The sequence below is a fragment of the Euwallacea similis genome, chromosome 20 (assembly GCF_039881205.1).
Source record: "Euwallacea similis isolate ESF13 chromosome 20, ESF131.1, whole genome shotgun sequence".
Classification (NCBI taxonomy): Eukaryota; Metazoa; Arthropoda; class Insecta; order Coleoptera; family Curculionidae; genus Euwallacea; species Euwallacea similis.
Window position 1 is genome coordinate 3,064,633 of NC_089628.1, and position 13,990 is coordinate 3,078,622.

At 41.6% G+C, this 13,990-nt stretch overlaps 2 protein-coding genes across 8 annotated transcripts in view; one reads left to right on the forward strand and one right to left on the reverse strand.

Annotated features, from left to right (window-relative positions):
* Window positions 1-2,015, forward strand: part of LOC136415348 (protein spitz-like) — a 33,637-nt gene extending 31,622 nt beyond the window's left edge. For all 4 annotated transcript variants that reach the window (XM_066399894.1, XM_066399895.1, XM_066399893.1 and 1 more), the window contains one exon: window positions 48-2,015. In XM_066399894.1, the coding sequence (XP_066255991.1) occupies window positions 48-271 (224 nt within the window). In that variant the 3' untranslated portion in view covers window positions 272-2,015. The remainder of the gene's footprint in view (window positions 1-47) is intronic.
* A 303-nt stretch (window positions 2,016-2,318) lies between these two features.
* The window catches only part of LOC136415733 (uncharacterized), a 41,142-nt gene continuing 29,470 nt past the window's right edge, over window positions 2,319-13,990 (reverse strand). For all 4 annotated transcript variants that reach the window (XM_066400503.1, XM_066400506.1, XM_066400504.1 and 1 more), the window contains exons 4-12: window positions 13,114-13,309; window positions 11,777-11,898; window positions 6,195-6,292; window positions 5,738-6,005; window positions 5,243-5,368; window positions 4,768-5,182; window positions 4,027-4,457; window positions 3,699-3,892; window positions 2,319-3,560 (exon numbers count right to left, since the gene is read on the reverse strand). In XM_066400503.1, coding sequence (XP_066256600.1) covers window positions 2,852-3,560; window positions 3,699-3,892; window positions 4,027-4,457; window positions 4,768-5,182; window positions 5,243-5,368; window positions 5,738-6,005; window positions 6,195-6,292; window positions 11,777-11,898; window positions 13,114-13,309 — 2,559 coding nt within the window. In that variant the 3' untranslated portion in view covers window positions 2,319-2,851. The remainder of the gene's footprint in view (window positions 3,561-3,698; window positions 3,893-4,026; window positions 4,458-4,767; window positions 5,183-5,242; window positions 5,369-5,737; window positions 6,006-6,194; window positions 6,293-11,776; window positions 11,899-13,113; window positions 13,310-13,990) is intronic.

Here is a 13,990-nt window from a genome sequence, read left to right on the forward strand (position 1 = left end):
TCCATTTCTACTCAAGACAGTGTGTGAATGACGAAAATCTCATTTAGGTAATAACCTAGTGCCTATCCGAAGCAGCGTGAGTCCCTATAGGGACCACCACCACCACCATGCGAACAATCACCAAGTGAGCAATAACAACGTGCCTTCCCACCCCCACGAACCCAACTTACTGCCCAATCCGGACGTGGAGCGATCGGAAGCGGGAATCCCCAACGATCGGGGCGACCTCCCAAAGACATTGTTACGAGGTGAACCCCCTTGGGGAGTGTGAGAAGGATTTTATTTATTTATATTATTTATTGATTGTTGGTGGGCCGCTAATCGAAACGAAAAAGATAAACTCTGTGCTTTAGTGATAAATATTCGAAAAGTAATATAATCAGAAATTACGTGTATGGAGATGATTATTTAGCGCAAATGTGGCAATTTAAAAAAGGCACTTTGTTATACGCAGCAGCTTTGCTCTAGTAAATATATTTTTTTTAATATCGAAGAAGAGGTCTATTTTTTGCGTCGGCGGCAAATGAAATCGAGGAAACAAATGTTGATTAATAAGTTTTATTATTTATTTATTTACTATCTGTCTTTCTTTTTACTGAACAGCTACTCTCCTTTTTTAGTTTATGTTCTCTTATGGGTTAGTGTTTAGGGGAGGAGGGTGGGATGATCACTACTTGTGCGGCAAGTCCAACCCTGACAATTATTATAAAGAAGATCGTTCTCGAAAACCAATAATTATTGGGAGAATACAATGTATAGCAAGTCTGATTAATGTAAGGCTGAACTAAAATATAATAGTTATATATTGTGTAAATATGTATGTACGAGCACCTAAGCCGATGGTATTTTTTAACGGATGCGTAGTGGTGTGATATATTATAAAAGAATATTTTCTGCAGTCTCGTGTGTTATTATTGTTTTTGAAGCAACTCCGAGCACGTTCTTGAGAGTTTTGCTTCAAAAACAATTCGCACATGCTTTAATCTCAACTCTCGTAATAACGTTTTTATTACATTCCCAGTGATGTGAGTAGATGTCGAATGGAAGAATGAAGCCTCGCTACTTTGTTATGATTGTTATCACTTGTTGTATCTGCCTATTTTGCTGTGTAGCGCCCGTTTGTAACGTCGGATTTTTAGGGTCTAAATCCGACCTGGGGTCAGATAAATTATTCTGTAATGTATAAATGTAGATATACCGTATATGATAATATTAATAATCATCGTAATATTCCAAATACTATGCGGGGTGGTGTTGAAGAAAACAAAGTACATACTCGTCCTACTTTAGTTCGTTGTTGTATTGATCTTGAAGGTTCCGAGCAACACCCCATAATAATGAGCATTTCCCACTATTGGCAATAAATGAAAAGTAGCTAAAATAGTTGCATTACGTGTATAAGCACCTGGTTCCTAATAAAGTAGAATTTATTCTTATTTTTAGGTCAATAATGTAATAAAAAATATAACGAGACAACGAAATTTTTGTACTTACCAAAATTGCAAATATTTTTATTTGGGACACCGTGAGAATTTGTATTGTCAGGTTGTGTTCATTTGTTGTTTTTCAGTAGAAATATTTGTATTTTTGGTATTTGCGTCTGATATTACCTCTTTTGTTTTTAACTAAATAGTGCCTCATTGTATTTTTCTTCTGCCCAAACCAAAGCTGTTAAAAGTATTTTTCTCTTGGTTTTGTTACGCTCTATAACACTTTCGAAGTATTACTAATGTTAATAATAAATAAATGTAATTTCATTTGTAACGGTAGATGATATTTTTTTAATATCTATGTAAGTTATTTTATGTTTTCCGCCAGGCAGATGTAGTTTTTAATTCGACAGCAGTAAGTTATATGTCACGTATTTTCTTTTTTTTAAATCAATATGTATTTAGAAATGTGCGATTTTTGTACATACGACTCCTTCCCTACCTTGAAAAATGTTAGAATACTTCTTGTTTATTATTTTTCACAGTAATTTGTAATGTTTAAAATAAAATGATAAACGATAACAATGTTGTTTTTTTAACTGACCAACCAAACAACACAAAAAGATAAACAAACAGCCATCACTAAGTTAGATATTTGATGTAAAGCGAAAAATACTTCGTTGATATAGTAATCCAAGACGTGTAGAAATCAAATGCGTCAAAACTCGAATCCGACAACTTCGATTTTTTGGCCTAAAATTGTTTTTTTATGTTATATTATAGTCCATGGAATTTCTCGGATATTTCACTCAAAATTTTGCTTTTCATGTCCGAAAAGCAAAAATGGATTTTACTCGAAACTTGGGCAGATTAAAGGGCAGAATAAAATAAAATGTACACTTTTATTCAACATTTCTTCAAAAAAATATTAGTCGCTAAGTTATAATCAACAATAATTTAAAATCAGTTACATACACTCTATTTGGCACGTTTTAAACCTTAAATTCCTCTTCTCTCATAAATAGTAATTTGTTTATTATGGCTAAATTAGGGTTAAATAGTAAATTCTTCAGACTTAACGGTTTTAGATAGATAATCGAAAGTTTCTATCGTTCAAGTAACTTAACCTTCAATTAAGTGAACGATCGAAACCTTCTTTAACAATTAAAACTTAACTATACATTTTATGAAAATGCATATTAGCCCGGGAAGATTTTAAAATTACTTAAACACTAAAGGATACAGTACGGAAAATTATTTGGGTCGCGTCATGCAAAATCGTTATGTACAGGAACTTTCATGATAAAAACTTGGTCCAATGGAATTATCTCGGTTTTAGAGTTTACACCCAACCATTATTGTCACCGACATAAGACTTTTCTTTCACTTAGTTGTACTTAATCTTCCCAGTGTCTCTACAGTCACTCAAAGCGTCCCACCATGGCTTTCACGTAACTATACATGACCCTGGAGTTCTCCTCTGCAGGTTTATCCTTAAAGGACAAGCTTTGATTGAGCCCATTTTTGGTCAGCCTTAAAGGCTTGACCGGAACCGGTGGAGGAGCTTTCAAAGGCCTACGGACCACGCTTGGTCTCGCCTGCTTCGCCGCCTCTCCGCTCAAAGACATGATCCTGTCGCTGAAACTGTCCGACTTGACCACCAACTTCCCAGTCACTTTATCTCGCTCGTACTCATCCGTAAGGGAATCCTCCAAAAGACTCTCATAATAGCTGTCACTGGGCGAATGTCTGCTACTCCCCTCACTCAATCTCTTCTCAAACTCTTTCAATACTTCTTTTTCATTTAGCGACATGTCCAGACGTCCGATGATGTCTTCGTCGGCCACGTCGAAGCTGCCGCTGGCTACTCCACTGTCCAGACTCAGACTCGCTTGGCTGTTATTGCGCGAGTTGGTGAACAAAGTTTGAGGGTCCACGTAGTCAGGATTGGCCAGTTTTTCCCCCGTGCTTTTGCTGCCTCGGGGTTTGTTGGAAGGATATTTGGGCGAATGGCGTTGCTCCTCAAAGATGATGTTGCGAATGCGCTGCAGCATGCTGAGACGTATGGGGGTTTTGCGGTAGATTTTGTATTCAGGGTGGTCGGTCTCGTCGAGACGTGACGACAGATCACTGCAATGAAAAATGTGTGTAATTCTCAGAGAATTACGAGCAACATGATGATATCCTTTTTCAAGGGCATCATGAATCGCTATGGAGTCCACCAGTTTAAAATTTTAAGCGGTTCAACAATATTTTCCTCACACTTACCCTTCTCTCGAGGGTTCTCCAATCGTTTCCTCCTCCCTACCCTCCTCTGGCGGTTCATTGAGCTGGAAGGAACGAGGCAATGAGTCGGCTTTGCTAGGCAACTGAGGTCGTTCCTCGTACCAAATAGGTCCAGGCTCGCTCGTCACGTTCCTCCTAGGATGCCTTTCCTTTTGGTGCGGCCCCCTATTGAACACCTGCAAGTCAGCGCAGGAAAACCGGTGATTTTTCGGTTAGTGAGCAAGGCGGATGAATGAATACTTGTTAATCACGTTGCTTCGGTGCTTGCGATGGTATTTGAAAGCTCTACAAGCACGCAAACGCCACTCACCTTGTGGAAATCCTGCTTCTGCATCAACAAATCGGAAACGATCTTCTCTAGGTTAGATTGGGGCGATTGCTGCTCGCATTCTTCCTTGGGCGACTCGGATTGAGTGGGAATACTCTCCACGGACTCCGAGGCCAGATCGCAGTTCTCGCAGTCGGACAAGTCGGTGTAGAAAGTAGAACTGGCGCCGATTTCTTTGGATTTCTTCAGTTTTGAGATCTTCTTGGGTATCACTTTGGAGTCGTAGGGCTGCGGGATCATGCCCGGCTCAGACTTGCGTCTCCAGCTACCGAAAGTGGTGAAGGTGCGGTCCTGGGAGATGGATCGCTCTTTGGAGAGTTCGCGGTTTTTGCGCACTCTCGAGCGACGCTCCAAATAGTGAGGAGTGGTGGAGCTGTACTTCAAGGGAGACCAGCTTCCGATCGACGTATCGTCTGGAAAAAAAGTTGAATCAAGTTATTTGACATGTAGTAAAAGCGCCAGGTTAGTAGAAAAATAGTGACTTTCGAAAATATAGCAAATGTGCCATGTTTGCAGTTCCATAACTGCTCGTTAAATTCCTCTAGCATCGCAACACCTTCTCTCCCTTCTACCCCCCTTAACGAAACCTCCACCTCTGAACCAACCTGGCAAGTCCTAAAGGGGGCAACTAGATGTTCTGGAGCAGTATTTGCTCTAAACTGCTTTCTCTCACTTTCAGAATGGAAACAGACCATTTAGACTATCATTTCACATTATTCTTACCGGCATCTTGAACATCCTGACCCAACTGCATGACCAGCTGCCTCGCATGGTTCGGTATCACAGCACTGTAATTCTCCAGAATCACCCGTTTGATCTGCAAGGTCCATTCCCGCTTGTGGTGCGGAGACCTGGCCCTCAAAGTGCACTGCAATCTGGGGTTGTCGAAAGGAAGTACTTGAAACGACAAGGGCTCCCCCCGCACCTGCTCCACCAGCATCAAGTTGGAGCACTCGATGTGTGTCTTGTAGGCCAACGCCCCGTCAGTCTTGCTTTTGGCCAGAAGGAGAGCGTTTTCGAAGAGAAACACGTGCCTACGGCCCTTGGCACCTTGCACCCTAAAAGTGCCCTCCGCGATTAATTCTCCGAGGGTGGTTAAGTCTGCGCCAGTCCAGCCGTAGAGCTGGGACTGAATTTCCTGATTTAAGGAGAAAAATGACAATAAAAAGCGTTCGTTTACTTGGTTTGTGGGAATTACTTGAACTCTCACTGCATGTTCGTGTTTGCGCTTCATATTGTTGATGTCAGAAGCGACTGAGGTCATCGTTGCCAAGGCCAAATCTACGGTGGGTTTGTGGTCGGACTCGCACTGCTTTGATAGTCTCTGAAATTATGCATGATGTTAATGGAAGTCGCGCAATGTCGATTAATCAGGATTAAATTTTGGAAAATCCACACGTCTTCCATGTATAAAAGCTTTATGGTTGCTGGCCGAAATTGGTCACGGTGACACTCTGAATTAACACCATGCAAACTGTTTGTTCCCTTGGGAAAAACGCCACCTCTAAAGTAACCTTGCAAATCTAGAGGGTGCGGTGCGCAGTACATCTCTGTTTATTACATGCGATAAAAAAGAACGCATTTTGTAGCAACTTTCTTCTCCAGAACGTCTTCTTGCACTCTGATGATGGGCACAGACAATTTACATGATCGTTTCCAGGTTCATAGCAAACATATTCCCGAACTGACTCACCTGCAAAAGTAAATGATACTTCAAAATCCTCTGCACGGGTTTAAGTAAATAACTCCCCAAAGGCAGCTGATGACCCAATCGCAACTGCTTCTCCCTGATCAAGGGCGACATGGTCTCGCTTCTCTGCAAATGGCTCAGAACCTCCATGGTGCGCGGGTACCGGGCGCAGTACTCGTTGTAGACCCGAAAACCGCTGTCGTGCTGAATGAACACATTCGCCGTTTTCGTGGGATCCGAGATCACTTTCCGCAAATCTTCCAGGAATTTCCTGTTAACGAGTAAACGGTTGCATCTAATTGTAAACGATCCTTATCGAGAGATCGATAATGACACCTTTGGCATGCTGAATATTACATGGTGACATGTTTAATTAACTGAGTCGCGTTTGGTTTGCTAATGAAGGCAGATTGATGGATCGCTGCGCGTAAAAGAACTGTCCAGCGATTTGCATACTCACCTATTAAATTCGTGAATTTCTTCTAGGTTACTGAATAAGTCTTGTAAGTGGTCGCATAAAGCGCACTCCGGGTCGTTCCTCCATGGTCCCAAATAACCCTGTAACAAATATCATTCTACATAGTATTACAGCAACAAGAGTTCTTTGTGCAAAGGCCGCCAGCAAGGCGTATACACGCACCATAAAACAATTATTTATATAAATCAAAGGGAACGGCCGCTCAGAAGAGAAATGGATTACGATTACAAATTTCTTTCATTTATTATATTTATCCCGCAATTATGAGGAAATTAATAATAATATGGTTCTTTGGCGCCTAGCGTGAGTTAGATAACCCATTTATGTCTTTTTTGCGTCTGGTCGTTTAAAATTAGAATAATCGGTAGCCACCGGCTACCAGGCCTGCTTACTTATGGCCTTATTCAGTGGGAAATATTTCAACGATATGTATAGGTGGAATTCCTTCGAAGACCGTTTTGAATCCGCGGAATTAGGAAGGAAAATTTGTCGCGTTCCTTGGCTGTAGCAGAGAAAAGTGTAGCAAATTCTATTAGAACTTGAAAAACCGCTACAGGAAATCTGCTATACTCACTCATACCACTAAACTAACTTTCATGAATTCATTTTAATGGCAATTAATATAATTGACCATTATCTAATGCATAATAAACGATATAAGAAGGAAGTTATGCACAGGAATAACACAGCTTAATAAAACTTACAAAATATTCCTTGTAATAAGGAATTCCTAAGTAATTTTGTGTTTACAAACACGAGTTCCAGATAAAGGACATTTTTGCGTCTAACGACGCCGCCTTCAATGACTAATGACCTCACATACGCGACATTTTTACTGATAAAACCGCAATAGTTTTTCACAATGGAACGGCGATTAGGTTGCAACAAAAGAATAAATAAAAAATGCAAACTCCCCCCCCAAACGCAGACAATACAGTAACGCAACGTCTGCATTTGTTTTTAATGAATCACGATGTGTGCGAAAGATGAATGATAGATGAATAAAAGACATGGGAACGTCTTTTATGCAACACATAAACAACTTCTTGAATCCTTTAAGAAAAATTTCTATTTTTGCTGTTAAAATTCGCACTTGCCACCACTGTGCGAATGTCATCTTAAAGTTGCACTTAGCACCGGCTACTTCGCATCATATAGCTGTCCTTGTTTATTACATGGGTTTATACGAAGACAAAAGATACGTCCCTGATCCTGTTCCCCGAGGAAAGAATTTGGCCGTGCATGTGGTCGACACATACGTTATGTCTTTCGTCTATTTAAGAGAGTGTACTAGAAAAGGATGGCTCAATGCTACGCAGCAGCCAATATTAGATTGAGTCGTAAGTGGGTGTAGACACTGGTGGCAAATGCAAGTTTAAGCAGACAAACTCAGAATATTTCATTTTTAATTTGATGTCGAATGATTTTTGCTTATGATTTTCGGAATTTTTTTTTTTTTGAATTGGTAAGAACGAGTAAAGAAAACAAAGGGGGAAAACGCTCAAATTCTGGATTTTATCCTTACATGACTAACATGTCGCAAATAGGGCTGAGGATCTGGGAGAAAGCACAAACTTGAATGTCAAGGTCATCTGATATCGTGCATGAATTTTTTGAGCCGAAATATGTATATCCGATGGCAACACAAAAAACGAAATTATAAAAACTAATGGAGATCAAAAATTGATTTATTATAGAACTAAGTGGTTCACGAACCTATAATTACTTTTTTATTTTAAGTTCAAACTGCACCAGCATTTAGGTTTTGAACAGTCGCAGATGTGGGTCAAATATTTTCTTTTTGGGCATATGCTAAGACGAATAATCAAGAAGTGTATGGTAACTTGACGCACACAACCACTTAAGAAACATTAACAATAATCAGTTTCAGCTAATAAGTTTACGGCGTCAGAGCCACAATTCTCAGAACCTCGAGAGCTTTCAGGCTCCAGGATGAGGCTCAAGCGTGAAATTTGCGCAGTTTCGACCTGATTTGTCATAAACCACCCGAAATCCTCATGCTTGTCGAGGCCCGCCCAGTAAATTAACATGCCCGGAGACGGATCATCCGCGACTCAAACTATGTAGATTATCGGTGCTCGAGCTGCAAGATAAGTCAAAGTTCCTGCATAATCTGTAATTAAGGACCTCCGCGGTCCCATGCGTGGCTTATTTATTGCCGGTATCCGTCCCCAGGCGCCAGCGACGGAGGCGAAGCCCCCTTAAGGCTTTGGCAATGCTTTCGGTGAGCAATGACCACACACACTATAATTTGTCGTAGTTCAAGTTATTACTGATATTAAGAGGCAGATAGAATTATTTAACCTGACCCACCTTCCTCGAGTGGATAATGGATGCTCTGCCGGTGAGTCATCTTCTTCGGCTGGCTCGGAGTCCCTCGACCATGCGAAAGGTGATGTCCAACATCGTAAACGGCCGTTCAAATTATCACAACAATTTCGTCAAGACCAAGCTTAATTAGCTCAGTTCGGTCAGAGTTTTTGTCGTTGAGTGCGATCCTCGTCAAAGGAATCGAGTCCGGTCTTTAAGGCCCATGTTTACGAGCGCGCGTTTTTCAGATAATGCCCGCACACATGTCGTGATAAGTCTTATTTATCACTACAGGCGTCCTTTTGTTTGATGGCTTCGTGATACGGTGTTGTTGGTGAGTAAATCACTTGAGGCCACCCACCGCGGAAATCAATTGCCGTGTCACAAGGTTTAGTGATATTATTGGAATCGCTCTACTAGTCTTCAAACCTGTTTCCGAAAGCAAGTGTAACGGTCAATGCGTCTACATACACGTATCTCCCTAAGGCTTTGCCATAAAACTCTTCGCGACATGGCCAGATTTAGTTTTGAGGACCGAGCATAGAAAGTTTAGTTCAACGGAAAATATTATGGTAAAACAAAGGCAAAAGAAAAACCGAGTGTATCAGGAAATTGCACTGGTTGTGCAAACATGTTACGAAAAGCGAAAAGATACATCCGCTTGGAGCCGTAACACAATCTCGGTAGCATCCGATAAATCTTCGCGATTTGTTTAAATGACGCCTTTTGGCCGGATAAATATCATAACAACGATTCCTTGAGGAGGGTTCAACGGCACAAAATAATAACTCAAATCAGAGAGTTTTTCTTATAGATTTAGCTCTGCCCACACGTGCACGCAGACATTCCACGGCTCTGGCAATAAAATAAAAAATAACACGGCAAATATTATAACCATTTAGGTGGAATGTAAAATATAAGGAAGCTGTCTGATGTTTAGTTACAAGAGAAACGTGCTAACTGTACAACTTAACGGTGACAGACTTGATTAACTGTCGATAGCACGTTGGAAGCATAAATAAGAAAAAAACGGCCACACTCCGAAAGAACGATTGTTTTACGCTCTTCGGATGTGCGTCATTTGTATTCTGGCAGCTAAATGAAGAAATAATAATGGAAACGAGTTTTCTGAATTAATAAAAAAAACACTCTGACGAAATGGTGAAAAAACCGTTCGAAGATCGGGTAAAGTTCTTCTAACAGCAATGACGTCACGACTTTAAGAGACAATGCGGGATTTACATAATGAGAGTGCCTCGAATTAATAATCGTACTCAAGGTACTCTTAACCGTTTTTAAGATCCTTGCACTTAAGCACGAATTTCTTGCGTTCTTTGGGGAAAATACCTATTTTTACTGTCAAAATTCTCATTTGCCACCACTGTGCGAACGCTGTCGTCAACTTAGACCTAGCACCGCTCACCCCGAATCATATAACCATCCTTGTCTACTATACGAGTTCATGTAATAAACAAGGACGGCTACATTGTAGTTTTTTAACTAAACTGGCAGCATTTTTGAAAAGAAGAAATTCTCACCTCTTAACAAAAGGTCAATTATTTCATCACTAGTTTCCACACCCAACATCAACCCAAAACTGCTTTTTGTTCATCTTCAGGTTGCTTTGAAGCGTTAATTACAACCGATCGCAAATTCCGAATTCCCAGCTGAAAAATCCCCCCGAAGGGACAAGCTGGGTCGAAAAAGGACTCGTGGCAGCCACCAAATTAATGGCCGGCAAAAATCGATTTATTTTCTTGGCGCGCGTACTTTTTGGAACAAATTAGGCTAAGGTTATTATCGAGTACTGTTATTGCTGCATTAAATGAGCTTATTGGCGAGCATCGAGGCTGCTACGCGCCAATCTCATCAGAAATGCATAAAACTGTCATTTTTTTCACGGCAAACTTTCACTGTGTGGAGTATTTTGAGGAGCTTTTCGAAAAACACCCGTAAGGAAGAGGGCAACCTACATTCATTTTCTGTAAAGGTGATTAAGTCGCCGAAGAACGCAAAAGGAACTAAAGGAAGACAAATCTCGTGCTTACCGGGTGACGTAACCGATTCAGGGAACCATTGTCATTATGGGTGAAGGACCTTGCAGACACTCTTTTAAACGGTTCTGCGTTTGCGTGCCATTATTCAGCATTAAAGGGATTACGCCATTTTAATGCCATTCTCGATTAATCTAGTAACGGGCCAGATGTCCAACGAGACTGCGATTTTATGCGGAAAACTTTGATTTTCGGATAAAATTATTTTTCCCTTGGAAACGTAGCGTTCGTCATCACCGCCACACCGCTCAAATGCGCAAATTAAAAAATCAATTTTTTTCAGAAAGCGGCAACGCCGCGTTTGTCGTTTGTTTTTAAAGTTGGCCGATTCGCCATTTTCGCGGACGGGCCAATGAAGAAGAGCCAACTGCTGCGCGAAAAATGCATTTTTACCACTAGAGGGTGGGCGCCTTTTTAAAATCGAGAACCACCCGAAGGTGCCAATCGAGCCAAAGCCCCAGAGGCTTTTTACGTGCCGGAATAACGTTTTTGGAATATTTAGAAGCGCTTTGCAACAACACACGCGACAGGCAACGGCAACGCCGCATCAGTCATTTGTTTTTTAACGTGACCAACAAGGTTACAGAGTTTTCAAAGATAAACGACGTTAATTGACAAAAAAGCGGCCATTTTGACCGGCGAAGTTGCCAGTTGGTGATGAACGTTCCAGTATGTTTAATAGATTAATTCCACTCCGGGCACATTGTGCTTTTGTCTGCTATTTTTTTTTTTTTCTTAAGAGAGATCTCCACATCCAACTGCTACTGGAGCCCGTGGCTTGAAAGGTCAGTTTTAATCCGATTGGCTAATCCCGCAACAATACACGCGATAGCGCAAAGTTTCGTATTGAAAAAGGAGCATTTGCGGCTGCTGCACAAAGAGCTTACGAAACGGACCGAGCGGCCTTAATTAAACCAAATATGGAAGCGCATAAACCAACCGGTCAAAGTTGCATAAGCAGACGCTACCATTCTCGTTGTTGTTGCTACTGTTGTTCACAGACGATAGAAAAATGCATGCATGCGCAGTAAAACCGATAAGCTTGAGTAGGTACTTGCTTTTACCTACGAACGTATCATGCCGGTAAATATGGGTTTTTGGGTTAAGGTTCGAACATTACGCCCACAAAACACGAAAAGATTACGTAGAACATGTGCACGTTATGTAGATTTTACATACCTGAATGACTTCCTGGAGATCGGCCACGTAAACGGTTTCGGTGTCCAGCACCTCCTGTAGGACTCTTTGCTCGGGGTTGACGGATGGCTGCTCCTGCTCTCCTATTCCGCTATCTGCAGAACCTGGAAACGAAACGTTCAAACTCGAAAACGGTGACGGAACGGTCAGATGCAGCAGCCGGACCAGGTGGCGATTGTTTCTGGGAATTATGATAAAACAGCTTCATTTATAACAAGTTTTTTTTGGAATTTTAATAAATCTCGCGCTGAATGTATAATTAATATTTTGTTAAGTTGGAGGCTTCCTACGCTGGTTAGGTAGACATCACAGCAGGTCTATTACATGGGTTTAAGGCCACGAACCAATCTGCTTTGGGTGTGCTTTTTACGTTACGGTTAACGTTACTAATAAGCCCTAACTTCCATCAGTGGGCAGTCTTAAGCGGTAGTTAAAAAACATGTTGACTTTTCCTGTCCAAGTTTAATGTCGAATCGATCTTTTTATTCCAAGCTCGGACAAAAAAGAAGCGTATTAATTCTCATATTAGATTTTAATGTCCCGGCGTTCCGCTGAGCGTTTGCGTGGGCTCTTGGATCGTGTAGGCACGACCTTAGATGCAACCATATTACAAATTAAACTCACTAATTAGTTTGCTTGTAAACGCACTACAAGGCATAACATCGTCAGAACTTATAGATCGAAACAATTCAGTGAATGGCAACGTTGCGCCGCTCTTTTGTCAAAATGACTGGGAGGACGTAATTGGTCGACTTACGGGTGCAACACAAACCACTAGATTTCAGGGTCAAAGCGCTCGACAATGAAAACTGCTGTTAAAGTTTTCGAAAATTTGCGACTCCAAGGACGTAAATGATCGGTTTATATGAGTTTTTTAATTTAACATTTTACCAAATTATTATTTTTTTATAAAGAAAGTCTTGGCCCCTACCGGGGTCGAAATTCCCACCTTGCGTTCAACATTTCTCACCACGTCCACCACTCTGCTCTCAGGCAACAAGCTGAGGCCCACAATTTGGCGGCCATTTTTAGCAACAAAAGACGGCTGCAGGGTTGCCATTTTATCGATTCGTTAAAAATTCCTTGAATTGTTGTATCTAGTCGATAATTTATTGAGCTTCTAATCTGCATTAACAAACGACGCAACACCGCCACTAAACAAGTCCAACTGCTGCTGATTAAATCACATTAATTATTAATGTTAACCATGAACGGGATAGAAATGGCATTTGAAACAAATAAGGGGCGCATTAAACAGTCAAGGCGCCGCAAACGCCACTAAACAATAATAACGATGTAAAGTATGCGCCGGGACTTACCTTGACTTCCTACAGGCTCAGGATCGCTGTCCAGACTCTCGGCAGAGGCTAGATAAGCCGATCCGGGCTGGTGCAGCTGTCCGTTGCTGCTCCCTGAAGATGAACAGGAGCCCAAACTAGTCAATGACACTGGACGCGACACCTCGGATGAAGAAGTTGTGCTATTGGTTACTCCGGTGGAACCTTCACTGGGAACCTGGGGAAAAAACGCCGTGAAAGATTATGCTCGTCTAGAAAAAACTGAAACCACTACGCGTGTTTAAGCGACACATTCGCCAATTTGCATCTACAGATCGTTCCCGAGATATTAGAGGCGAGAAGCGCATTTAGCTATGCACACGGCGAGCGTGTCTCTAGATAGCTATCTCCAGGTACGTGCAGCCGCAGAGTGGCGCTTTTTTCTCCATAATTTCGCAATAAGGATTAGATCGGGACGGCGTGCTGTCCCCTGGCCGTGTTTGTCTTTAAATAATCGCTAGCCGCGACCACGAAGGTTTTTTGACTGTGTTCGACTCGCACGACTTCTGTCGAAACAGAATTTAGCGGAATCCTCGTCTTTGGTGCGTGAAAAGACTTCCGAAATCGCCCGGACATGACTGCTTGGAGACAGACACCTTTGACGAAAAATTCAACGGCAACAATAGGCAGGACAGTCACCTTTATTGTTACAAGAAAAAAAGGATATGGAATAACGACATTAAAATACCGATTTACCGAGTAAGTAGTTTAGGAAATCGACGTTGACCATGATGGAGATTTTCGGGTTCGCTTGCCAAGCGCGGAGCGTTGCTGAGTACATTTTTTCCGGGCGCTGGTTTGACAAGGAGGCCCGGATGCGACCCACTAAGGATTTTTGGAGGAAAATTTTGAATATATA